Here is a 26,693-nt window from a genome sequence, read left to right on the forward strand (position 1 = left end):
AGGACTATAGCACACATTGTCGTTCTTCAGACTTGTTTTTAGAGCACGTTGTGTACCTGTTTTATTGGAGTCACAGTTGTGTACTGGTTCCTCAGAAGTCCTTGCACAAACATTCGGAGCTTAGATTTATGTAGCTTTTTTTTTTTTACTCATGGTTCAGTAGCATTTTACTAGGGTTGCAACATACATCAGTTGTATATATGTGCACGTGGCTTTACCTGCATTTACTAGGATAGCAGCATACACCCGTTGTATACATGTGCACTGGCTTGCTTGTGTTTTGATAAGGTAGCACAAGTATTAGATAATAACACATAATGTGTCATAACTTATCAGATACAGGTCTGAAAACAAAAGTACGCTGCAGTAATACATTACTTGTATTTTGCATTAAGAGCAGGACCCTCACAAATAAAGAATGTAAGACCGCTCCATTTATGCTGGTTCCTCAACCCACAGCACTTTGCCAAGTAAGATTCTTAGTTGACTCTTGTTTCTCACTTTGAACAAAGACGACTTTCTTGACTTAAACAGACCCTCGGACTGGTGTAATTGGTTTAACAAGCAGAAAGCACTTGACATTGTGCCAAATGGCTCTTTGTATATGGAGGAAGATTTATGAAAGCAGACCACTATCTTTAGATTGTAAGTCCTTTGTGATTAAACATGAAAATGTTAACAGGAGACGGGTTCTGCTCTAAAGTATCCTATATCACCATGATCATGTTCTCTGCCCTTTGGGACATGGTGACACTTAACAAATAAACAACAATGGTTTTTGTTTTTGTTGTATTTTTCAAGTTAACCCTTGGCATCTTTTAGCTTTTTCCCGTGTTCCACAGTAACTTTGTTTTGTGTTAGGACAAAGCCAGTTATGCCCAGACTGCCCCCTCCAGTGGGTATTGAAATGTACGAGTGGCCCGCTTTGTGTTTGTGCGCATATGGTTTGCAGGACATTCTATACGTACAGATATTGGAGTTGCTGACAAAGTATTTCATAGAGAAAACTTCACATGGATTATTTGCTGGTTTTACTTCGGTCACTCATTTGTTTTGCAGCTAATTCCATTCACTTCTCTGTCTATTCCTATAAGTAGAGTAAGACACACCTTGTGTCTTCACATGGTAGAAATATTCATAAAATAAATCCAGTAAAGTTCATTTTGTAATAATGCTCTTGTAACGAGTCAGTCGTTTCTTGGAATCTTTTTATACGTAGTTGTTGCTGCTATTTGAGTTTCCTTGTGTATGCTCTGAATTTCTTTACAGAATGACGGGACTTTTTTTTTTTTTTTTTAGCCGATTTAGATGAAAACTTCTAAAGGAGCATGGAAGTTAAAATGCAACGATCATCATTTAGATACAGTGTATGGCTTTTAAAACATTTTACTTTTTTATTAAATTTACATTTATTTTTTTCTTGCTATCCTTTGTTGAAAAATGTCTTGAGCAGCGCATAGCAGTAGCGTGTGTAACAATGTTATACATACAGTGCTGAAGTAGGGTTGCCACCTGTGTGTCTGGGCTTGAAGCGGAGTCAGGCCCAGACATGCAAATATCTGGATTTTGTGGGAAACGGCCACAACCAAAAACGGTGACATTGTTCATTTGCGACATACTGTACATACCTACAGTTATTTGTCTCCTGTCTGTATGTGCAAGTGTCTTTGTGCGTGTGTGAGTCTGTGTGTGAAAGAGTGTGTGCTGTTGTGAGTGTGTTAGTGTCTTTGTCTGTGTGAAAGTGAGTGTGTTAGTGTCTTTGTCTGTGTGAAAGTGAGTGTGTTAGTGTCTTTCTGAGTGTGTGTGTGTGTATTTAGTGTTAGTGTGTGTGTTAGAGTGTTTAAGAGAGTGTGAATATCTGTTAGTGTCTTTCTGTGTGTGTTTGAATAAAACCCAAGATAAAAAGCAGGCACCATAATGTAATTTTATTACCCTTAGCGCAGAGAGTACATATGGTGCTTTTTAGCTTTCTATTAGCTGCCCGCACAAGATATAAACCTGCTAATTTCTATATAAAAAGTGAAAACAAAGGCGGAGTCTGGCCACGCTGGGAGATGGCCGCTTTCTAAATAGGCTCCTAATACCCATGTAAGCAAAACCTTTAAAACCTGGCAAAATCCCTCTCCCCCTTTTCCACCTCATAAAGGGCATGTAAGCTGACCACTTTGAGAACCCTCCGGTCACATCTGAACGAAGTATAATTTACCCGGCACATCGTTTCAAGAACCCTGCGCTGCATCGGAAACCCACGCGGCTTTGCTGAGACATCAGCCATTCTAACTGGTGAAGAGGCCGGTAACGTACCCATCCTACCCTGATCTCTCCTGGGGCAAAGGCAGGCAAGCGGAGGCAGACCTTGACAGCGGAGAAGGTGAGAACCTCACCGCTGCTAGCTCAATCACGTTAGAGAGAGCACCCGCTCCTGTGACAAACTTTTCAAACCGCGGCCTCCATTTTCTTTGCGGTCCCGGTAGGGACTTGTCACAGAATAATAAGATCTTTCCTGCCTTGAGAAAGGATTAACAACTAGCGCATACTCTCCGGACTTACACTTAGCTGGGCACGATAAGACATAATAGGCTTGCACCGGCTATAATAAGAAGCGCAGCTTATAAGTAGCGCATCCCATCAATAAAATATTATCAACAATTACATGTGGGCAGCAAATTGGATCGCATTATATCAGTACTATACACTGTCCCTTTCCCAGGCACAGAAACAGTGGGGTAAATAGCTGGTGAGTTCATGGGACATACTCAGTATCCAGAGCTGTAAAGGATATGTTTTTTTAGAGAGTGTTCTGCCTATCAACAAAGAAGAATTGTGATATATACTGAAAGTACATTATAAGGGAGCTGGGAAATCCAATCTGTCTACGGTTGAAAGACATTCTCTACTTCCACTGTAATTGTTTTTAATGTGATGCCTTGTAAAAAGCAGACTAAGGCTGTGAAACCCATCAACTCTAACCCCCTCAGTCACTTTCTTAAGCCTGCAGAACCTAAACCTACCACTACACAAGACAACATGGCTGACAATCACACATCCACGCCAGCCATTCCGGTACAAAATGATACCCCCTCACCCTCCTTCGTTACAAAACAAGATATCCTACACCTGTCATCAAAGGAGGACATTAAAGGGGTTTTACAGGAGATGAGGAATCTATTCGGGGATCTGAGAAAGGACTTGAGTGCCTTAGACAACAGAGTCCTAAAGATAGAAGAACAACACAACGTCTTTGCCGCTGACATGCAAAATAATTCAATGGAGCTGCAGAATCAATCTGACCATCTACATTTTCTAACCGACAAATTAGAGGATCTTGACAATCGCTGTAGGCGAAACAATCTTAGATTCAGAGGAATCTCAGAGTCAATTCACCCACCGGCAATCGAAGGCTATTTACAAGCTCTTTTTAGGGTCATTAAGGGATCCCCAGATGCACAGGAGATTTCTATTGAAAGGGCCCACAGAGCTCTCAGATCAAAACCTCCACCTAAAGCCCCACCGAGAGACATAATAGTGAAGTTCCTCAGCTTCAAGGATAAGGAGGACATCCTAAAGAGTGCCAGGGCGAAACATCCTATATTCCATGCAGGAGAAGAAATACAAATTTTTTCAGACCTTTCTCCGGCAACTTTACAGAAAAGGCGTGACCTCTCTCATATCACCTCACACCTCCGTAAACATAAAGTACAGTATAGATGGGGCTTTCCAGTCTCCATCATTGTTATCCACAACAGCAGGACTCTCATCTACAGACCTGGTTCTGACCCCAACCTTTTCTTCAAGGATCTAAATCTACCAGACTCTATTGACAAGAACAAGGACATTACCCCAGGAAAAGATGTATCTGCTCCAACAAGGAACTTAATCTCAACCACATAGATAAGTACCCCTCCTATTGTTCAAATTTAGACAACTGTTTGAAAACGTTATGTTAGGGATAAACTGTCCCCGCAAGGGGTAAATGACAAGCGTATGCCTCAATTTCCATACACTTATAACGCTGACATGACTTTGAGTTTGATATTGTTGGTTGAATTGTTCTACGTTAATTTCTGGTTAAGCAATGCAAAAGTAATATGTTATGCACCTTGAATGTAGTAATATGCTATACATCCTGAATGTTCCTGTATATTTGATTTATATATTTTTTTTTTTTTTTTTTACAAGAAGGCCGACGGAGAGGTTAAGGCTTGTGGAATTAATATAATTGTTAATCTGTTGCTGGGCATACATTCTAAGTCATTAGACAATATTGCCCTCATATTAGAAATATGTTGTAACATTGACACAATGCTCTTTCCCCCCATCTTTAGATATGTGATCTTCAGTCCTCCTCTTGCCATCCATAACGCTCTCCTCCCCCATTCCCCTTACCTTATTCCCCCTCCCCTTCCCCCTCTCCCTCTCTTATCCCTCCTTTCCCTTCCCACCCTTTCCCCCTCCTCCCCTCCCCCCTCTCTTCCCCCTCCCCCTTTCCCCTCCCCTCCTCCTCCTCTCCCCCCTCTTCCCCCTCCCACTCCCCCTCCCCCCTCCTCCCCCTCCCCCTTTCTCCTCCTCCCCTCCATTCCTCCCCCTTTTCCTCTACTCCTATTCTCCCCCCCCCACCCTCTCCTTTCCCTTCTTCTCCCCCTCTATCCTCCCTTCCCTCATCTTGTAGGACGCATACACCAATAGAAATGTCAGATATGTATGTGATATGCTAGAAGACGCGATTATACTATAGTATGTCCATTGATTTAGATAACTCTGTCGCCCAAGACGATGCAGATCTAAGTTGCCACATATCACTACTTGATCCACCCCATTGCCCATTATCCTTCCCCCACCTACCCCTTTCTCAGCTCCTTTTCCCCTCCTATATGTCTCCCTCCTTCCCTCCCCCAAATGCCAGGTTCTTCTTAACAAATACAATATCTTTAAGTTTTATTAGCTACACATGGGTATACTACCTCCGTTAGGCTAAGTTCTTACTTATTTGAAAGGTTATTGTTTACATTTTTGAATTTCAAAAACAACAAAGGGGAGAGAGGAGGAAAAAAGGGGGAAAAAAAAAACCCACTTCAAAACAGAAACCTTTTCTTTTTGTGTTTCCCTCTCTCCACTATTACCAAACTCGTTGCTTTAACTCTGGGATATACTGAAAGAAGGAAACCTTTCTGACTTTTCAGTTGTCTATCTCCCCCTTTTTTTTTTTTTTTTTTTTTTTTTTTTTTTCTCTCTCTCTTCCCCTTTCCCTCTCCCTCCTTCTAAAGCTCAACAATGCACCCTAAAGTTAGCAAATTCCAGGACCACACCATACAAATAACCACAATAAATGCGAAGGGTTTGAACAACCCTGGTAAACGCTCTATTGCCTTTCGAGAATTGAATAAATTAAATAGTCACATTCTAATGCTCCAGGAGACCCATTTCCAGAAAGGCAGGGAGCCCAAATGGTATAACACACATTATCCCGTTGCTTATTTTGCCTCAGGCCCGGACAAGCGAGCCGGAGTCGGCATTCTTATCCATAGGACTCTCCCACTACAAATTACTCATACTGAAAGGGACCCCGAAGGGCGCTTTATTCTACTAAGAGGTCTTCTGTACGGACACCATATAACACTCCTTAATATATATGCACCTAATCAAGCACAAGCTGGGTTCTTTAAAAAAATAGCTAATGTAATTCTAGATTACTCTCAGGGAATAATCTTCACTGCAGGAGACTTTAATATTTCACTTGAACCATCCCTGGACTCCTCTAGAGGAATGTCCAGTGCGACTAAAGCCACTTTGAAATCTATCAAAGGTACCCTTCAAAACCTCACACTTCACGACACCTGGAGAACTCTCCACCCCTCAGATAAGGATTTCACTTTCTACTCCAGCCCTCATAATTCCTACACCAGAATTGATCATATATTCACTGACACACAGGGCCTTTCTATTGTCTGTGACTGCGAAATCGGGCCTATAACCTGGTCAGATCACGCCCCGGTCACGTGTAGAGTTCTCTGGCCAGACATCCCAATAGCAGCTAGGATATGGAGAATGGACGACTCCTTACTAAATGACCCTTTACTGTTAGAGGAAATTCAAAAAGACATAAAAGACTACTTTACAATTAACTCCCAATCCTCAACCTCCCATCAAGTGGAATGGGAAGCACATAAAACAGTCATTAGAGGGACATTAATAAAACAAAAATCCAAGCTAAACAGGCAAGCTAGGGAAAAACATTCGAACCTATTACAGAGAGTTAGTACACTAGAAACCAAACACAAAAACAACCCTTCAGACGATACAATCCAACACGACCTCATGGACGCAAGACTTGCGCTGAAACAACATCTGACAGAGACCCACCAACGCAAAGCACTATACCTCAAACAGTTTTATTATGAAGGTGGAAATAAACCGGGCAGAATATTGGCTAGAAACTTAAGAAGGAAACAATTAAACACTTACATTCATTCCCTCACCACCCCAGAGGGGCAAACAGTTAAGGATAGCTCCAAAATTGCCGCAACCTTCAGAAAATTCTATAATACACTCTATAACATAGACGTAGATAAAACTCAAGACACCCTACCTTACAAAGAAAAGTCAAACCTTTACTTTAAAGATTTAGGTCTCCCAGTCCTAGATAAGAAAGCAGCAGACACATTAGCGGCCCCTATAACAGGAGAGGAACTCCACCAAGCTATTACTGAATCCCCTTCAAATAAAAGCCCGGGACCCGATGGGTTCACATCAAAATACTATAAAAAATGTGAAGGAGCCTTAGCAGCACACATGTTGAACCTATTTAACAATCTTAGAGAAGACCCCACGCTATCAAAGATGTTATTAGAAGCACATATTACAGTGCTAGCCAAACCAGGCAAACCAGCCACATGCCCAGGAAACTTCCGACCAATATCATTAATAAATTCGGACATGAAGATACTAGCTAAGATTTTAGCAAACAGACTAAACAAATTTTTGCCCACCTTGATCTCCAATGATCAGGTGGGATTTATACCTGGAAGGGAAGCTAGGGATAACATAATCAAAGTCATACAACTAACAAACCATGCTAGAGTAGTGGGGGTCCCAATGGTACTATTCTCGACAGACGCGGAAAAGGCCTTTGATAGGGTCAGTTGGTCTTTTCTACAGGAGGCAATGAGAGAGATGGGAATCCCAGAGCCATTCTTAAACATGACTATGGCCCTATATTCAGCCCCTAACGCAAGAGTGCGAGTCAATGGTACACTATCAGACCCCTTCTACATCAAGAACGGGACCAGACAGGGATGCCCGTTATCGCCCCTATTGTTTGCCATTTCCATCGAAATACTTGCTCAAAAAATTAGAAAAAACTCCAAAATTAAGGGGATAACTGTTGGGGACACAGAATACAAGCAGGCACTATATGCAGACGATATCCTCTTCACTCTCACCGAGGCAGAGACCTCTTTACCTGAATTATTAAAAGAATTAGAGTCATATGGGGAGGTGTCTAATTTCCTTCTTAATCTAAATAAATCAGAGCTGCTGAATATTAATACCCAAACTCACCATATACAAAAATTAAAGGAACTATATAATATCCCTATAGCCCAACACAAGCTTAAATACCTAGGGGTGTTTTTGACACCCTACGTACAAGACCTTTTCAAACATAATTATATTCCACTAAAAAATGAAATAATTAGAGACCTTTCAAGCTGGAAAAACAAACCCCTGTCTTGGTTGGGGAGGATTGGAGTAATTAAAATGAATGTTCTACCAAGAATTCTGTACGTACTCCAGGCGCTCCCAATACCAATGCACGAAGGATATATTAAACAACTACAATCCATAATTGAAAGTTACATATGGGCCACCCTAAAACCTAGAGTTCCACGTAAAACTATGTACATAACAAGGGACGGAGGAGGTTTGGGAGTACCAAACTTGATGGCTTACAGAAGAGCGATCTTCCTTCAGCACATAGTGGAATGGTCCCACAATACTAATCACAAGGCATGGATACACCTAGATAGACAAATCTTTATAAGGAATAATGTAGGCACATTGGCATGGTCTCTCCCATCACATAGACCAAAACAGTTACATAAATATACAATGACTGACGAAACTCTAGCTGAATGGGATAAACTCTTAGCTACTAGCACACAAACCTCAACCAGGTGGTCTCCACTTACTCCCTTCATTGAAAACATGGATCTCCCATACTGGAAGATGGGATCCCATGTTAAGCAACCTTACAACCTCAAAACAGGAACTATGCAGTTCCTCACCGAAAACAATACCACTAAATCACAGGCTCAATTAATGGAAACTCACGAGGAAATCTTCTCTTCGTGGCTCAGATACAACCAATTACACCATTACATCTCTCATCACAAGCACAAAAAGGATATGGGGAGGGGACTCACACCCTTTGAAAAACTTTGCACCTTAATAGATACCCCCAGACACCTAATATCCTTATTATACAAACTGACTCTGGTGGACGACCCCTCTACACTCCCATCTTATGCTCTAGCTTGGAATAGAGAATTACAACATGAAATAGATCGCGACTCTTGGATTAGTGCCTTTACACTAACAAAGCGTTCCTCTGTATCTGCCACTACACAAGAAATTCACTTAAAATTTTTAAGTCGCTGGTACCTGACCCCTTCGAGGATTCATAAAATATATCCCTCAGCAAACAACAAGTGTTGGAGAGGATGCGGCGAGGAAGGCACCCTGGTCCATATCTGGTGGTCCTGCCCCAGATTACAAAAGTTCTGGTCGGAAGTTTTTACTTACATATCAGATTTGCTAGGAACTCACATACCAAACTCGCCAGAGAGCATCCTGTTTTGCTCTCTACCTAAATTAAAAGACCCTACCAAACTAGCTCTCCTCCTGATAATGCTAACAGGCGCAAAAAAACTCATACCCCAAAAGTGGAAGAAACAATGCGTTCCATCTATACTTGAATGGAAACACCAAGTCTCAGAGATCATTACCTTAGAAAGATATCATTATCTTAAAATAGAAAAATTAGAAACCCATGAACTGATCCTGGGAACCTGGAATAAGACAATATGAGCTAACTACCCACTCCCTTCCTTTCCCCCCCCCCTTTTTTTTTTTTTTTTTTTTTTTTTTCTCTCTCGCCTCCCCTTTCTCGCTTCTTTATCACTCCCCCTCTTTCCCTCTCCCTGCTCACTCCTTCTCAGATATCCTCATGGTTTGCACATATGTTCTGTTGATTGTAACTTTATTGCATATAGTATATCCATTTACATCTGTAGCCCAAAATAGACATAAGGTAAATGGAAGAACAGCATCAAAATGTCTATATTATGTTGTACATTTTTTATGTATTTTTCTGATTTATGTATGTTTATATCTTGAATTTACACCAATAAAGCTTTTTTGAAAACTAAAAAAAAAAAAAAAAAAAAAAAAAAAGTGAAAACAAAAACTGTGGTTTACTATTCACAGAACAATGTATTATCCAGAGAGAAGGAAAATGTATTGTAGAAAAAAAGAAGCATCCAATAGCACAGCAGGGTTTAGAAGAAAAATGTGGTTTATTCGCAGGTGAAGGTACAGTCCTGGAACAAAGGCAAGCAGGCCAGAAAGCCTGCTGCTGCCTCTAAGACAGCATGAAGGAACGGCCCCCTATCCGGCGACGGATCTAGTAGGGGGCAGACTTTTTCTCTTCACCCAGGCGTGGGCAAGAGATGTTCAGGATCCCTGGGCGTTGGAGATCATATCTCAGGGATATCTTCTGGACTTCAAAGCTTCCCCTCCACAAGGGAGATTTCATCTTTCAAGGTTATCTGCAAATCAGATAAAGAAAGAGGCATTCCTACGCTGTGTGCAAGACCTCCTAGTAATGGGAGTGATCCATCCAGTTCCGCGGACGCAACAAGGACAGGGGTTTTATTCAAATCTGTTTGTGGTTCCCAAAAAAGAGGGAACCTTCAGACCAATTTTGGATCTAAAGATCTTAAACAAATTCCTCAGAGTTCCATCTTTCAAAATGGAAACTATTCGGACCATCCTACCCATGATCCAAGAGGGTCAGTACATGACCACAGTGGACTTAAAGGATGCCTACCTTCACATACCGATTCACAAAGATCATCATCGGTTCCTAAGGCTTGCCTTTCTAGACAGGCATTACCAATTTTTAGCTCTTCCCTTCGGGTTGGCTACAGCCCCGAGAATCTTTACGAAGGTTCTGGGCTCACTTCTGGCGGTTCTAAGACCGCGAGGCATAGCGGTGGTTCCGTATCTAGACGACATCCTGATACAGGCGTCAAGCTTTCAAATTGCCAAGTCTCATACAGAGATAGTTCTGGCATTTCTGAGATCGCACGGGTGGAAAGTGAACGAGGAAAAGAGTTCTCTATCCCCACTCACAAGAGTCTCCTTCTTAGGGACTCTTATAGATTCTGTAGAGATGAAAATTTACCTGACGGAGTCCAGGTTATCAAAGCTTCTAAATGCTTGCCGTATTCTTCATTCCATTCCGCGCCCTTCGGTGGCTCAGTGTATGGAGGTGATCGGCTTAATGGTAGCGGCAATGGACATAGTGCCGTTTGCGCGCCTACATCTCAGACCGCTGCAATTATGCATGCTAAGTCAGTGGAATGGGGATTACACAGATTTGTCCCCTCTGCTAAATCTGGATCAAGAGACCAGAGATTCTCTTCTCTGGTGGTTGTCTCGGGTCCACCTGTCCGAAGGTATGACCTTTCGCAGGCCATATTGGACAATTGTAACAACAGATGCCAGTCTTCTAGGTTGGGGTGCAGTCTGGAACTCCCTGAAGGCACAGGGATCGTGGACTCAGGAGGAGAAACTCCTTCCGATAAATATTCTGGAGTTAAGAGCAATTTTAAATGCTCTTCTGGCTTGGCCTCAGTTAGCAACACTGAGGTTCATCAGATTTCAGTCGGACAATATCACGACTGTGGCTTAGATCAACCATCAAGGGGGAACCAGGAGTTCCCTAGCGATGTTAGAAGTCTCAAAAATAATTCGCTGGGCAGAGACCCACTCTTGCCACCTGTCAGCAATCCATATACCAGGCGTGGAGAACTGGGAGGCGGATTTTCTAAGTCGTCAGACTTTTCACCCGGGGGAGTGGGAACTCCATCCGGAGGTGTTTGCTCAGTTGATTCATCGTTGGGGCAAACCAGAGTTGGACATGGCGTCTCGCCAGAACGCCAAGCTTCCTTGTTACGGATCCAGGTCCAGGGACCCATAATCGACGCTGATAGATGCTCTAGCAGCGCCTTGGTTCTTCAACCTGGCTTATGTGTTTCCACCGTTTCCTCTGCTCCCTCGACTGATTGCCAAAATCAAACAGGAGAGAGCATCGGTGATTCTAATAGCGGCTGCGTGGCCACGCAGGACCTGGTATGCAGACCTAGTGGACATGTCATCCTTTCCACCATGGACTCTGCCTCTAAGACAGGACCTTCTAATACAAGGTCCTTTCAATCATCCAAATCTAATTTCTCTGAGACTGACTGCATGGAGATTAAACGCTTGATTCTATCAAAGTGTGGCTTCTCCGAGTCAGTCATTGATACCTTAATACAGGCACGAAAGCCTGTTGCCAGGAAAATCTATCACAAGATATGGCGTACATATCTTTACTGGTGTGAATCCAAGAATTACTCATGGAGTAAGGTTAGGATTCCTAGGATATTGTCCTTTCTCCAAGAGGGTTTGGACAAAGGATTATCAGCTAGTTCCTTAAAGGGACAGATTTCTGCTCTGTCTATTCTTTTGCACAAGCGTCTGGCAGAAGTTCCAGACGTCCAGGCATTTTGTCAGGCTTTGGTTAGAATTAAGCCTGTGTTTAAACCTGTTGCTCCCCCATGGAGCTTAAACTTGGTTCTTAAAGTTCTTCAAGGAGTTCCGTTTGAACCCCTTCATTCCATTGATATTAAGCTTTTATCTTGGAAAGTTCTGTTTTTGATGGCTATTTCCTCGGCTCGGAGAGTCTCTGAGCTATCTGCCTTACAATGTGATTCTCCTTATCTGATTTTTCATGCAGATAAGGTAGTTCTGCGTACCAAACCTGGGTTTTTACCTAAGGTGGTTTCTAACAAGAATATCAATCAAGAGATTGTTGTTCCATCATTGTGTCCTAATCCTTCTTCAAAGAAGGAACGTCTTTTACATAATCTGGACGTAGTCCGTGCCTTGAAGTTTTACTTACAAGCTACTAAAGATTTTCGTCAAACATCTTCCCTGTTTGTCGTTTATTCTGGACAGAGGAGAGGTCAAAAAGCTTCGGCAACCTCTCTTTCCTTTTGGCTTCGGAGTATTATACGCCTAGCCTATGAGACTGCTGGACAGCAGCCCCCTGAAAGAATTACAGCTCATTCTACTAGAGCTGTGGCTTCCACCTGGGCCTTTAAAAATGAGGCCTCTGTTGAACAGATTTGCAAGGCCGCGACTTGGTCTTCTCTTCACACTTTTTCAAAATTTTACAAATTTGATACTTTTGCTTCTTCGGAGGCTGTTTTTGGGAGAAAGGTTCTTCAGGCAGTGGTTCCTTCCGCTTAATCCCTGCCTTGTCCCTCCCATCATCCGTGTACTTTAGCTTTGGTATTGGTATCCCATAAGTAATGGATGATCCGTGGACTGGATACACTTAACAAGAGAAAACATAATTTATGCTTACCTGATAAATTTATTTCTCTTGTAGTGTATCCAGTCCACGGCCCGCCCTGTCATTTTAAGGCAGGTCTAAAATTTAATTAAACTACAGTCACCACTGCACCCTATGGTTTCTCCTTTCTTTTTTTCGGTCGAATGACTGGATATGGCAGTTAGGGGAGGAGCTATATAGCAGCTCTGCTGTGGGTGATCCTCTTGCAACTTTCTGTTGGGAAGGAGAATATCCCATAAGTAATGGATGATCCGTGGACTGGATACACTACAAGAGAAATAAATTTATCAGGTAAGCATAAATTATGTTTTTTTAATAATGTTTAGACATGGCAGATATGTTATAGCAACACAACAGAAATGTCTTGTGTTTACTGCCCTTTTATACCAGGGGTCAAGTAGGGGTAGTTGTTTGGGGTTAAGGGAGATGTTTGCTGATACCGTTCAGTGTTGTATAGCTGTACAGGGAGGATCGGCTACAGGGTTAAGAACTGTGAGGGAGGGCATGGTTTGTATATGGTTAATAGTGGTCTGGATGACCAGGTTATTGAAAAACAATTGCAGTACAAATTTGTTTATTTTAAAAACATTTTAGACTTGACTGGTATGTTACTCTATAGAAACACATACTGACCTTTTAGTGTTAAATATAGTTTAAAGACTTGACTCTTCGTTACCCGGTCTAGTGATAATGTGTGTTATTAGTCCATATGCTTTACCAAGGCTAATGTTCCTGGGACAACAGTGCTGTAATATAAAGATAAGGGCCACCGCCTCGTGCAGCAACATTTTTTAACCAGAGCTTTATTGTACAACCATTTTAGTTTATTGTGCGACCATTCTACTCTACTATATAACAATTGACTATTATACAACCCTTCAGCTATATTATATGACCATTCTACTGTATTATACAACCCTTCAGCTGTATTATATGACCATTCTACTGTATTATACAACCCTTCAGCTGTATTATATGACCATTCTACTGTATTATACAACCCTTCAGCTGTATTATATGACCATTCTACTGTATTATACAACCCTTCAGCTGTATTATATGACCATTCTACTGTATTAGACAGCCCTTCAGCTATATTATATAACCATTCTACTGTATTATACAACCCTTCAGCTATATTATATGACCATTCTACTGTATTATACAACCCTTCAGCTGTATTATATGACCATTCTACTGTATTATACAACCCTTCAGCTGTATTATATGACCATTCTACTGTATTATTCAACCCTTCAGCTGTATTATATGACCATTCTACTGTATTATACAACCCTTCAGCTATATTATATAACCATTCTACTGTATTATACAACCCTTCAGCTATATTATATGACCATTCTACTGTATTATACAACCCTTCAGCTATATTATATGACCAGTCTACTGTATTATACAACACTTCAGCTGTATTATAGACCATTGTACTGTATTATACAGCCCTTCAGCTATATTATATGACCATTCTACTGTATTATACACTTCAGCTGTATTATAGACCATTGTACTGTATTATACAACCCTTCAGCTAAATTATGACCATTCTACTGTATTATATGACCATTCTACTGTATTATACAACCCTTCAGCTGTATTATATGTACATTCTACTGTATTATACAGCCCTTCAGCTATATTATATGACCATTCTACTGTATTATACAACCCTTCAGCTATATTATATGACCATTCTACTGTATTATACAACACTTCAGCTGTATTATAGACCATTCTACTGTATTATACAACACTTCAGCTGTATTATATGACCATTCTACTGTATTATACAACACTTCAGCTGTATTATAGACCATTCTACTGTATTATACAACCCTTCAGCTATATTATATGACCATTCTACTGTATTATACAACCCTTCAGCTGTATTATAGACATTCTACTGTATTATACAACCCTTCAGCTGTATTATAGACATTCTACTGTATTATACAACCCTTCAGCTGTATTATAGACATTCTACTGTATTATACAACCCTTCAGCTGTATTATAGACATTCTACTGTATTAGACACCCCTTCAGCTATATTATATGACCATTCTACTGTATTATACAACCCTTCAGCTGTATTATAGACATTCTACTGTATTATACAACCCTTCAGCTGTATTATAGACATTCTACTGTATTAGACACCCCTTCAGCTATATTATATGACCATTCTACTGTATTATACAACCCTTCAGCTGTATTATAGACATTCTACTGTATTATACAACCCTTCAGCTTTATTATAGACCATTCTACTGTATTATAGACCATTTTACTGTATTATACAACCCTTCAGCTATATTATAGACCATTCTACTGTATTATACAACCCTTCAGCTGTATTATATGACCATTCTACTGTATTATACAACCCTTCAGCTATATTATAGACCATTCCACTGTATTGTGCAACCATTATGCTCCCTTAGGTTTTCAGTGACACTGTAAAATAGACCAGAAGCTGCACCAAGTGTGTCATTTTTGTTTATAGCCTGAGCTGTCTGTGTGATGAAGTCTACAACTTGTTACTGCCATTATGGTAACTACTTTTATAAACCTCCGTGTGTGGTCTGTTGATATTTATCTTCCCCAGAGACCCTACATCACCTTGCTTTCCTGTACTGACTCTAATAGACTCGTTGGCTCCACCTCCTATTGTGCTCTCTAACCAGAAAATTAGATCAACAGAAAAAGAATCCTATTCTAGCCACAAAAGCCTGAACTATAGAATGTCCCAGCTTGCAGCTCCCACCCCTCTCCTTGCTGACATCACTACTTCCCCTGTAGTTTTGGGAAATTATTGCAAATAGCTTTTTGCTGACCAGATTGTTTTATGGCCAATTTGAAATAAAAAAAGTAAAACCTGGAAGTGTAACAGATGTGTTTGCATCCTAGAACTTGTGATCAGTTCCGGATGCAGATTATATGCAGTTGTTTGTCTATTTAGTTTATTCCGGAGTGGTGTTTGTTAGGGAGGTTTTATGTCTAAGCAGAAGAGGTTATGTCTTCAGGAACCGGCAAGAACACTCGGAAGCAACTTAATCTGATCACAGATACTTAATTACAGAATGGCAGAGTACATGATGATGATTCACAATATACTGTGCACATCCAGAGGCCAGTCAGTTCTTAGCTGACCTAAATCATGCCTTGATTAAGGTTTGATTTACAGCACTTAAACAATATATATATACACACTTTCAATAATGGTGGGAGACTTTGTTGTATCTGAAAGGATTATGGTTTGTTAAAATGTATCAGTGTTCTATAATTATTAAAAACCATTGAAATATGTTAATGCTACCTTTTGAGGAATTTGAATGGACAGTAGTATCACCATATGAGTTTCTAACTATAAGAAAATAAAACTTTTTATGATTTTTTACTTATTTTTGTTGTTGTTTTTTGTTTCAACAGTGTCTTGAGTCCTTACCAAGTAGACTACACTTGACTTCTTTCCCAAAAAGTGCTGCACCCTGGAAGGAGAGATGTAAGAGGCAACTGGGATTTCCTTTTCTGGGGGACATATAGTAAAAAAACAAACAAATCGGAGGCTGGAGTAGCGATGGGACTTTGTGGCCATGGTCACCTGACATAAATGGCTGGCTGGAGGGGATCTTACCTCTGTGCTTCCTGTTTTTTCTACCTTGTCCTGTGCTTTCACAGCTGTTACCTGGAGGGATTCTACTACCACAGGACAGAGATCAAACAGTTCGGGTAACTGAGGGGGTGAGGAGGGTGGCCTCACCATGGTTCATCTATGGAAACTAGTGCGTCACATGCGACAGCCTGAACTCCATCGCTTGATCCTGTTTCTTATAGCTTTTAGCTTGGCTTCCATGTGTTTTCTTGCTTACTATGTGACCAACAGCCCGAAAATCAAGGAGCCACCTCCACTACCATTTAGCGACTGTAGCAGTCAACAAAGGGTTGTGGTGCAGCCCCAGGCAAGCTGGAGGATTGCCAAATCCATGGACACTTCCCGCACGGAACCAGTGGTACTTGTTTTTGTGGAGAGCATCTACTCCCAGCTTGGGCAGGAGATTGTAGCTATCTTGGAATCTGGAAGGTTCAAATATAGGACAGAAATTGCCCCTGGAAAGGGTGACATGCCAACCTTGACTGACAAAGATCGGGGACGTTATGCTCTGATTATTTATGAGAACATCCTAAAGTATGTGAATTTAGATGCTTGGAACAGGGAGTTGCTGGACAAATACTGTGTGGAGTATGGGGTGGGTATAATTGGGTTCTTTAAAGCTAATGAAAACAGCTTATTAAGTGCACAATTAAAAGGCTTCCCCCTGTTTTTACATTCCAACTTGGGCTTGCGGGACTACCACATCAACCCAAACGCTCCTCTTCTGTATGTCACAAGAGCCAATGAAGTGGAGCAGGGGCCTCTCCCTGGGGATGACTGGACGGTATTCCAGTCTAATCATAGCACGTATGAACCTGTACTTCTGGCCAGTACCAAGTCGGCAGAATCAATCCCACATCTAGCCACACACAAAGCACTTCATGCCACGGTGGTACAGGATTTAGGTTTACATGATGGAATCCAGAGGGTATTGTTTGGAAATAATCTTAACTTTTGGCTGCACAAGCTCATTTTTGTGGATGCTATTGCCTACCTGACTGGCAAGCGCCTCTGTCTTACTCTTGATCGCTACATCTTGGTTGATATAGATGATATATTTGTCGGCAAAGAAGGCACCCGCATGAAAGTGTCAGATGTTGAGGTAAGCAGCACAATAAATACACCTTTCATATTGATGTTCTTTACTGTGTTCATAATTTTAACCTAAAATAAGTTGGATGTTATCTCTGTAGGCAGTGAAACATAACATTTGTGTAAATCTTTGAGGGAGATTTACCGATCTATCATGAATTAAGACCAACATATTGTCTGAAAGCAATTAGAAAATGTGAAATTTGTTGTTTGAATAATCCGACAAGTTAAACATTTGTTTCATGAGTTTGGATTAAAAGATGTTGTGTTTGTCCTCTCCCAAAAGATCCGCCAAATGATGTATAGCCTCTAAATTAACGCTAATACAATTAACGCAGATAATGTGAAACTTCTCGTGCTTTGGCGCACAATTCTTTTTTTCCTTATTGTATACACAATTTTACAATAAAACTTAATACCTGCTTTATGTTTCATATGTCACAAGGCAAATAGTTTTGATTATAACTAGCTTGTGATGTTTAGGAAAGACCGTAGTACAAGATAACATAGATGAAATAAATTCACACAACTGTGCGTTTCGTGAAAAATAAAATGAACAGATATGTTTAAACAAATTTGTCCCTTAAAATCCATTTACTGTTTTAAGCAGTCAGCTAATCTTCTTCAAAAGAAGCTTAATTACATTCATTCCATTATGGAAAATGTACACACGAAACCCCCAAATCATGTGACTGAAATCTTATTATGGTAATCCCTTTATTTGGCATTATCCTGCTGTAAGGCTTTATCAGTTTTGTGCTATGTTACTGAGGTTGATTGGTTGTAGATATTTATCGAAAGCAACTTGTAAGCTCATCATTTGTGAAGGACCCAACTGATCAGACGTTTGAAACTCATGTTACCCAAGGATTGTTCAGATCTCGGTCAACAATGTACATATCCTGTGTGCAATGACTGATTCTTATCTACTGTTCATATATTGGTCATTAACCTGTGCCAGCTGGTGTAAATGCACTGACACACAGACACGCACTCATGTGTGCACAAGGTCTGCAATAAACCCAGCTTTTTCCTGGGTATTTTAAATCTGTTTTCTTTTGGTATTGTCTACTATAACTTTCATCCCTGGATATAGATGAGCAGAGTTATCTGCTATAGGATAATGTGTACCCCTAGCACAATGGCATGCAATTCATACACATAGTATAATACTCTAAAATGCCCAGTCTTGGATTTTAAAGTTTTATTAAGTTGCTACAGCCCAGATGTAAAACAATGAGAAAATCTATTGCATTACATATATACTGTTTACTGTGAGATCTGCTAAATACATACATATGTAGACAGCTGCACAATATTGCATAGAGTTAAAGGGACATAAAACTGTATGAACTAACAAGTTTCTAAATACATAATGCAGCCAAAGCTTACCTGCAAAACAGTTTGCTTTAAAGGGACATGAAACCCACATTTTTTCTTTCATGATTTAGAAAGAGAATGCATTTTTAAACATCTTTCTAATTTACTTCTATTATCTAATTTGTTTTATTCTCTTGATATTCTTTGCTGAAAAGCATATCTAGATATGCTCAGTAGCTGCTGATATAAGGTTGCTGCACATATAAGCCTCATGTGATTGGCTCACCCATGTGCATTGCTTTTTCTTCAAATAAGGATATCTAAAAAAAATGAAGCAAAATAAATAGAAGTAAATTGTAATGTTGTTTAAATTTGTATGTTCTATCTGAATCATGAAAGAAAGATTTTGAGTTTAGTGGCCCTTTAACCCCCATTAATCCCTTTAATTCAGGCATAGTTTTGTTTGCAGCAACCCCCCCCCCCCCCCAGACATTTCCATATATGGAAGGTGCTATACAGGCCATAGCTTCTGCAGAATGCACTCATGCACATGCAAGGGGGCATAGTCACATGACACCTGGCTAAAGCAGTGCACAGTATAATGCTGAAGCTTTCACAAAGCATGTGACATTATCCCCATGGACACGAGTAAGCCTTTTGGCAACACACAATAGCAGTACCTGCTGTACCTCCTCAAGCCCCCCTCCCCCCCCTTGCTTGCATAAGTAATTAACATCACATGCACACTTTGTTATAGGATACAACAAGGTTTGGAGTAGGACACTGATAAGGGGATGGCGGTGACCCTTTTTATAATATGCACATAACTCAAAATGTTTTATAGCACTTTAAGTGTAGTTGACACCATTATTTTTATGGGTTATTTGTAGAGCGCCAACAGATTCTGCTGCGCTAATGTGGATAAAAGTTGGTACAACCAGAAAACAATCTCCCTTGAAGTCTGTGAAGATTTTTGTTAAAACCAGCTACTAAACTTACAGCTAAAATCTCCTCAGGTCTAGTTTATTCTCTCTGTATGATACATTACATCAGGATGTGTTTAGATCTGTCTGCGAGTCAATGGAAGCAAAATAACTATCTTTAATGTCCATTTAATAAATGAGATTAGACCCACATAAGTGCTTTTAACTTGCTATGGTTCTTGGTTGTGAAACATACAATCCCTCCTAATTTTGAGTCAAAATATTTGTTTCTATATACCACTAAGTGTTATGTCTTTTCTTCATAAACATCGTCTATATAACATCCATCAAACTGAATAATTGTGTGGACAGTGTCTAGATTCACAGACATTATGCATTAACCTTATTTCTCCAACATTGGTGTGTCCGGTCCACGGCGTCATCCTTACTTGTGGGATATTCTCTTCCCCAACAGGAAATGGCAAAGAGTCCCAGCAAAGCTGGTCACATGATCCCTCCTAGGCTCCGCCCACCCCAGTCATTCTCTTTGCCGTTGCACAGGCAACATCTCCACGGAGATGGTTAAGAGTTTTTTGGTGTTTAAATGTAGTTTTTATTCTTCTATCAAGTGTTTGTTATATTAAAATAGTGCTGGTATGTACTATTTACTCTGAAACAGAAAAAGGATGAAGATTTCTGTTTGTAAGAGGAAGATGATTTTAGCAGACAGTAACTAAAATCGATTGCTGTTTCCACACAGGACTGTTGAGATGAAGTAACTTCAGTTGGGGGAAACAGTTAGCAGACTTTTCTGCTTAAGGTATGACTAGCCATATTTCTAACAAGACCATGTAATGCTGGAAGGCTGTCATTTCCCCTCATGGGGACCGGTAAGCCATTTTCTTAGTTAAACATAAAAGAATAAAGGGCTTAAAAACTGGTAGACATTTTTCTGGGCTAAAACGATTGCTTTACTAGGCATATTATGCAGATTCTAACTAATAATTGGTATTATAATCTTGGCAAAAACGGCAGGCACTGTGTTGGACACCTTTTTCAGATGGGGGCCTTTCTAGTTATAGACAGAGCCTCATTTTCGCGCCATTAATGCGCAGTTGTTTTTGGAGAGCAAGGCATGCAGATGCATGTGTGAGGAGCTAAGAATCACTGAAAAAGCTTATAGAAGGCGTCATTTGGTATCGTATTCCCCTCTGGGCTTGGTTGGGTCTCAGCAAAGCATATAGCTGGGACTGTATAGGGGTTAAATGTAAAAACGGCTCCGGTTCCGTTATTTTAAGGGTTAAAGCTCTGAAATTTGGTGTGCAATACTTTTAATGCTTTAAGACACTGTGGTGAAATTTTGGTAATTTTTGAACAATTCCTTCATACTTTTTCACATATTCAGTAATAAAGTGTTTTCAGTTTGAAATTTAAAGAGACAGTAACGGTTTTATTTTAAAACGTTTTTTGTGCTTGGTTGACAAGTTTAAGCCTGTTTAACATGTCTGTACCATCAGATAAGCTATGTTCTATATGTATGAAAGCCAATGTGTCTCCCCATTTAAATTTATGTGATAAGTGTGCCATAGTGTCCAAACAAAGTAAGGACAGTAATGCCACAGATGATGATATTGCCCAAGATGATTCCTCAAATGAGGGGAGTAAACATGATACTACATCATCCCCTAATGTGTCTACACCAGTTTTGCCCACACAGGAGGCCCCTAGTACATCTAGTGCGCCAATACTTATTACCATGCAACAATTAACGGCTGTAATGGATAACTCCATAGCAAATCTTTTATCCAAAATGCCTACTTATCAGAGAAAGCGCGATTGCTCTGTTTTAAACACTGAAGAGCAGGAGGGCGCTGATGATATTTGTTCTGACATACCCTCACACCAATCTCAAGGGGCCATGAGGGAGGTTTTGTCTGATGGAGAAATCTCAGATTCAGGAAAAATTTCTCATCAAGCTGAAACTGATGTTGTGACATTTAAATTTAAATTAGAACATCTCCGCGCACTGCTTAAGGAGGTGTTATCTACTCTGGATGATTGTGACAATTTGGTCATTCCAGAGAAATTATGTAAGATGGACAAGTTCCTAGAGGTTCCGGTGCCCCCCGACGCTTTTCCTATACCCAAGCGGGTGGCGGACATAGTAAATAAAGAGTGGGAAAGGCCCGGCATACCTTTTGTTCCCCCCCCTATATTTAAGAAATTATTTCCTATAGTCGACCCCAGAAAGGACTTATGGCAGACAGTCCCCAAGGTCGAGGGGGCGGTTTCTACTCTAAACAAACGCACTACTATTCCTATCGAAGACAGTTGTGCTTTTAAAGATCCTATGGATAAAAAATTAGAGGGTTTGCTTAAAAAGATTTTTGTACAGCAAGGGTTCCTTCTACAACCAATTTCATGCATTGTTCCTGTCACTACGGCAGCGTGCTTCTGGTTCGAGGAACTAGAAAAGTCGCTCAGTAGAGAATCTTCGTATGAGGAGGTTATGGACAGAGTTCAAGCACTTAAATTGGCTAACTCTTTTGTTTTAGATGCCGCTTTGCAATTAGCTAGATTAGCGGCGAAAAATTCAGGGTTTGCTATCGTGGCGGGCAGAGCGCTTTGGCTAAAGTCTTGGTCAGCGGATGTGTCATCCAAGACAAAATTGCTTAACATTCCTTTCAAAGGTAAAACATTATTTGGACCAGATTTGAAAGAGATTATTTCAGACATCACTGGAGGAAAGGGCCACGCCCTCCCACAGGATAGGTCTTTTAAGGCTAAAAATAAGCCTAATTTTCGTCCCTTTCGCAGAAACGGACCAGCCTCTAATTCTGCATCCTCTAAACAAGAAGGTAATACTTCACAACCCAAACCAGCCTGGAAACCAATGCAAGGCTGGAACAAGGGTAAGCAGGCCAAGAAGCCTACCACTGCTACCAAAACAGCATGAAGGGATAGCCCCCGATCCGGAACCGGATCTAGTGGGGGGCAGACTCTCTCTCTTTGCTCAGGCTTGGGCAAGAGATGTTCAGGATCCTTGGGCGCTAGAAATAGTTTCTCAAGGTTATCTTCTGGAATTCAAGGAACTACCCCCAAGGGGAAGGTTCCACAGGTCTCAATTATCCTCAAACCAAATTAAGAGACAGGGATTCTTACATTGCATAGAAGACCTGTTAAAGATGGGAGTGATACATCCAGTTCCAATAAAAGAACAAGGAATGGGATTTTACTCAAATCTGTTCGTAGTTCCCAAAAAAGAGGGAACATTCAGACCAATTTTGGATCTGAAGATCCTAAACAAATTTCTCAGGGTTCCATCGTTCAAAATGGAAACCATTCGAACGATCCTTCCCACCATCCAGGAAAGTCAATTTATGACCACCGTGGATTTAAAGGATGCGTACCTACATATTCCTATCCACAAGGAACATCATCAGTTCCTAAGGTTCGCTTTTCTGGACAAGCATTACCAGTTTGTGGCACTTCCATTCGGATTAGCCACTGCTCCGAGAATTTTCACAAAGGTACTAGGGTCCCTTCTAGCGGTTCTAAGACCAAGGGGCATTGCAGTAGTACCTTACTTGGACGACTTCCTAATTCAAGCGTCGTCCCTGTCAAAAGCAAAGGCTCATACGGACATCGTCCTAGCCTTTCTCAGATCTCACGGATGGAAGGTGAACAAAGAAAAAAGTTCTCTGTCCCCATCAACAAGAGTTCCCTTCTTGAGAAAAATAATAGATTCCTTAGAAATGAGGATTTTTCTGACAGAGGTCAGAAAATCAAAACTTCTAAGCTCTTGTCAAGTGCTTCATTCTGTTCCTCGTCCTTCCATAGCGCAGTGCATGGAGGTAATAGGTTTGATGGTTGCAACAATGGACATAGTTCCTTTTGCACGAATTCATCTAAGACCATTACAACTGTGCATGCTCAAACAGTGGAATGGGGATTATACAGACTTGTCTCCGATGATTCAAGTAGATCAAAAGACCAGAGATTCACTCCGTTGGTGGCTGACCCTGGACAATCTGTCACAGGGAATGAGCTTCCGCAGACCAGAGTGGGTCATTGTCACGACCAACGCCAGTCTAGTGGGCTGGGGCGCGGTCTGGGAATCCCTGAAAGCTCAGGGTTTATGGTCTCGGGAAGAGTCTCTTCTCCCGATAAACATTCTGGAACTGAGAGCGATATTCAATGCTCTCAAAGCTTGGCCTCAACTAGCAAAGGCCAAATTCATAAGGTTTCAATCAGACAACATGACGACTGTTGCATATATCAATCATCAGGGGGGAACAAGGAGTTCCCTGGCGATGAAAGAAGTGACCAAGATAATTCAATGGGCGGAGGATCACTCCTGCCACTTGTCTGCGATCCACATCCCAGGAGTGGAAAATTGGGAAGCGGATTTTCTGAGTCGTCAGACATTCCATCCGGGGGAGTGGGAACTCCATCCGGAAATCTTTGCCCAAATAACTCAATTATGGGGCATTCCAGACATGGATCTGATGGCGTCTCGTCAGAACTTCAAGGTTCCTTGCTACGGGTCCAGATCCAGGGATCCCAAGGCGACTCTAGTAGATGCACTAGTAGCACCTTGGACCTTCAACCTAGCTTATGTATTCCCACCGTTTCCTCTCATTCCCAGGCTGGTAGCCAGGATCAATCAGGAGAGGGCCTCGGTGATCTTGATAGCTCCTGCGTGGCCACGCAGGACTTGGTATGCAGACCTGGTGAATATGTTATCGGCTCCACCATGGAAGCTACCTTTGAGACAGGACCTTCTTGTTCAGGGTCCATTCGAACATCCGAATCTGGTTTCCCTCCAACTGACTGCTTGGAGATTGAACGCTTGATTTTATCAAAGCGTGGGTTTTCAGATTCTGTAATAGATACTCTGATTCAGGCTAGAAAGCCTGTAACTAGAAAAATTTACCATAAAATATGGAAAAAATATATCTGTTGGTGTGAATCCAAAGGATTGCCATGGAACAAGATAAAAATTCCTAAGATTCTATCCTTTCTACAAGAAGGTTTGGAGAAAGGATTATCTGCAAGTTCTCTAAAGGGACAGATTTCTGCTTTATCTGTCTTACTACACAAACGACTGGCAGCTATGCCAGATGTTCAAGCATTTGTTCAGGCTCTGGTTAGGATCAAGCCTGTTTACAGACCTTTGACTCCTCCCTGGAGTTTAAATCTAGTTCTTTCAGTTCTTCAAGGGGTTCCGTTTGAACCCTTACATTCCGTAGATATTAAGTTACTATCTTGGAAAGTTTTGTTTTTGGTTGCAATCTCTTCTGCTAGAAGAGTTTCAGAGTTATCTGCTCTGCAGTGTTCTCCTCCTTATCTGGTGTTCCATGCAGATAAGGTGGTTTTGCGTACTAAACCTGGTTTTCTTCCTAAAGTTGTTTCTAACAAAAATATTAACCAGGAGATAGTTGTACCTTCTTTGTGTCCGAATCCAGTTTCAAAGAAGGAGCGTTTGTTACACAATTTGGACGTTGTCCGTGCTCTAAAATTCTATTTAGAGGCTACTAAAGATTTCAGACAAACATCATCCTTGTTTGTTGTTTATTCTGGTAAAAGGAGAGGTCAAAAAGCGACTTCTACCTCTCTTTCCTTTTGGCTTAAAAGCATTATCCGTTTGGCTTATGAGACTGCCGGACGGCAGCCTCCTGAAAGAATCACAGCTCACTCCACTAGGGCTGTGGCTTCCACATGGGCCTTCAAGAACGAGGCTTCTGTTGACCAGATATGTAAGGCAGCGACTTGGTCTTCACTGCACACTTTTGCCAAATTTTACAAATTTGATACTTTTGCTTCTTCGGAGGCTATTTTTGGGAGAAAGGTTTTGCAAGCTGTGGTGCCTTCCGTTTAGGTGACCTGATTTGCTCCCTCCCTTCATCCGTGTCCTAAAGCTTTGGTATTGGTTCCCACAAGTAAGGATGACGCCGTGGACCGGACACACCAATGTTGGAGAAAACAGAATTTATGCTTACCTGATAAATTACTTTCTCCAACGGTGTGTCCGGTCCACGGCCCGCCCTGGTTTTTTTAATCAGGTCTGATGAATTATTTTCTCTAACTACAGTCACCACGGTATCATATGATTTCTCCTATATATATTTCCTCCTGTCCGTCGGTCGAATGACTGGGGTGGGCGGAGCCTAGGAGGGATCATGTGACCAGCTTTGCTGGGACTCTTTGCCATTTCCTGTTGGGGAAGAGAATATCCCACAAGTAAGGATGACGCCGTGGATCGGACACACCGTTGGAGAAAGTAATTTATCAGGTAAGCATAAATTCTGTTATCGTTCACTTAAAGGGGCTGTCTACTCCGAAAAAGTTGTTGTTTAAACAGATTATCCCTTTTATTACCCATTCCCCAGTTTTGCATAACCAACACGGTTATATTAATATACTTTTTACCTCTGGGATTACCTTATATCTAAGCCTCTGCAGACTGCCCCCTGATCACATGACTTTTATCTAATTAGTGCTGTGAGATTATCTAACAAGTCGTGTCAGTACTGTGAGGTCCCTAAAGAATTTTGGAAAGGCAAAGTTTAGCTTGAGAGCTTCTTATCCAGCTCTACAGGTTCTGGATGTAAAGGGAAGGCACTCATTACCATATAATGCTCTAAAAAGCCCTCAAATGTGCTGCACAGTCATTGGCTGATAAATGCCAGAGATCTGCCACTGATTGCTACAGCAAGGGAAGAAAGACAGCATTCCAGATTTAGTTTGCCTATCTGCTGTCTAATGCATACATTGTCTTCATTCCTATTTAAATGGATATGAATCCCAATTTTTGTCTTTCATAATTCAGATACAGAATACAATTTTATATAAGTTTCCAATTTACTTCAATGATCAATTTTTGCTTTATTCTCATGATATCCTTTATTGAAGAAGCAGCAATGCACTACTGGGAGCTAGCTGAACACATCAGTGAGCTAATAACAGGAGGCATTTATGTGCAGCCACGAATTAGCAGATAGCTCC

General features: G+C 41.0%; 1 protein-coding gene across 2 annotated transcripts in view; it reads left to right on the forward strand.

Annotated features, from left to right (window-relative positions):
- Positions 1 to 26,693, forward strand: part of NDST2 (N-deacetylase and N-sulfotransferase 2) — a 232,444-nt gene that overhangs the window by 104,204 nt on the left and 101,547 nt on the right. For both annotated transcript variants that reach the window (XM_053691994.1, XM_053691995.1), the window contains exon 2: positions 16,128 to 17,452. In XM_053691994.1, coding sequence (XP_053547969.1) covers positions 16,460 to 17,452 — 993 coding nt within the window. In that variant the 5' untranslated portion in view covers positions 16,128 to 16,459. The remainder of the gene's footprint in view (positions 1 to 16,127; positions 17,453 to 26,693) is intronic.

The sequence above is a fragment of the Bombina bombina genome, chromosome 9 (assembly GCF_027579735.1).
Source record: "Bombina bombina isolate aBomBom1 chromosome 9, aBomBom1.pri, whole genome shotgun sequence".
Classification (NCBI taxonomy): Eukaryota; Metazoa; Chordata; class Amphibia; order Anura; family Bombinatoridae; genus Bombina; species Bombina bombina.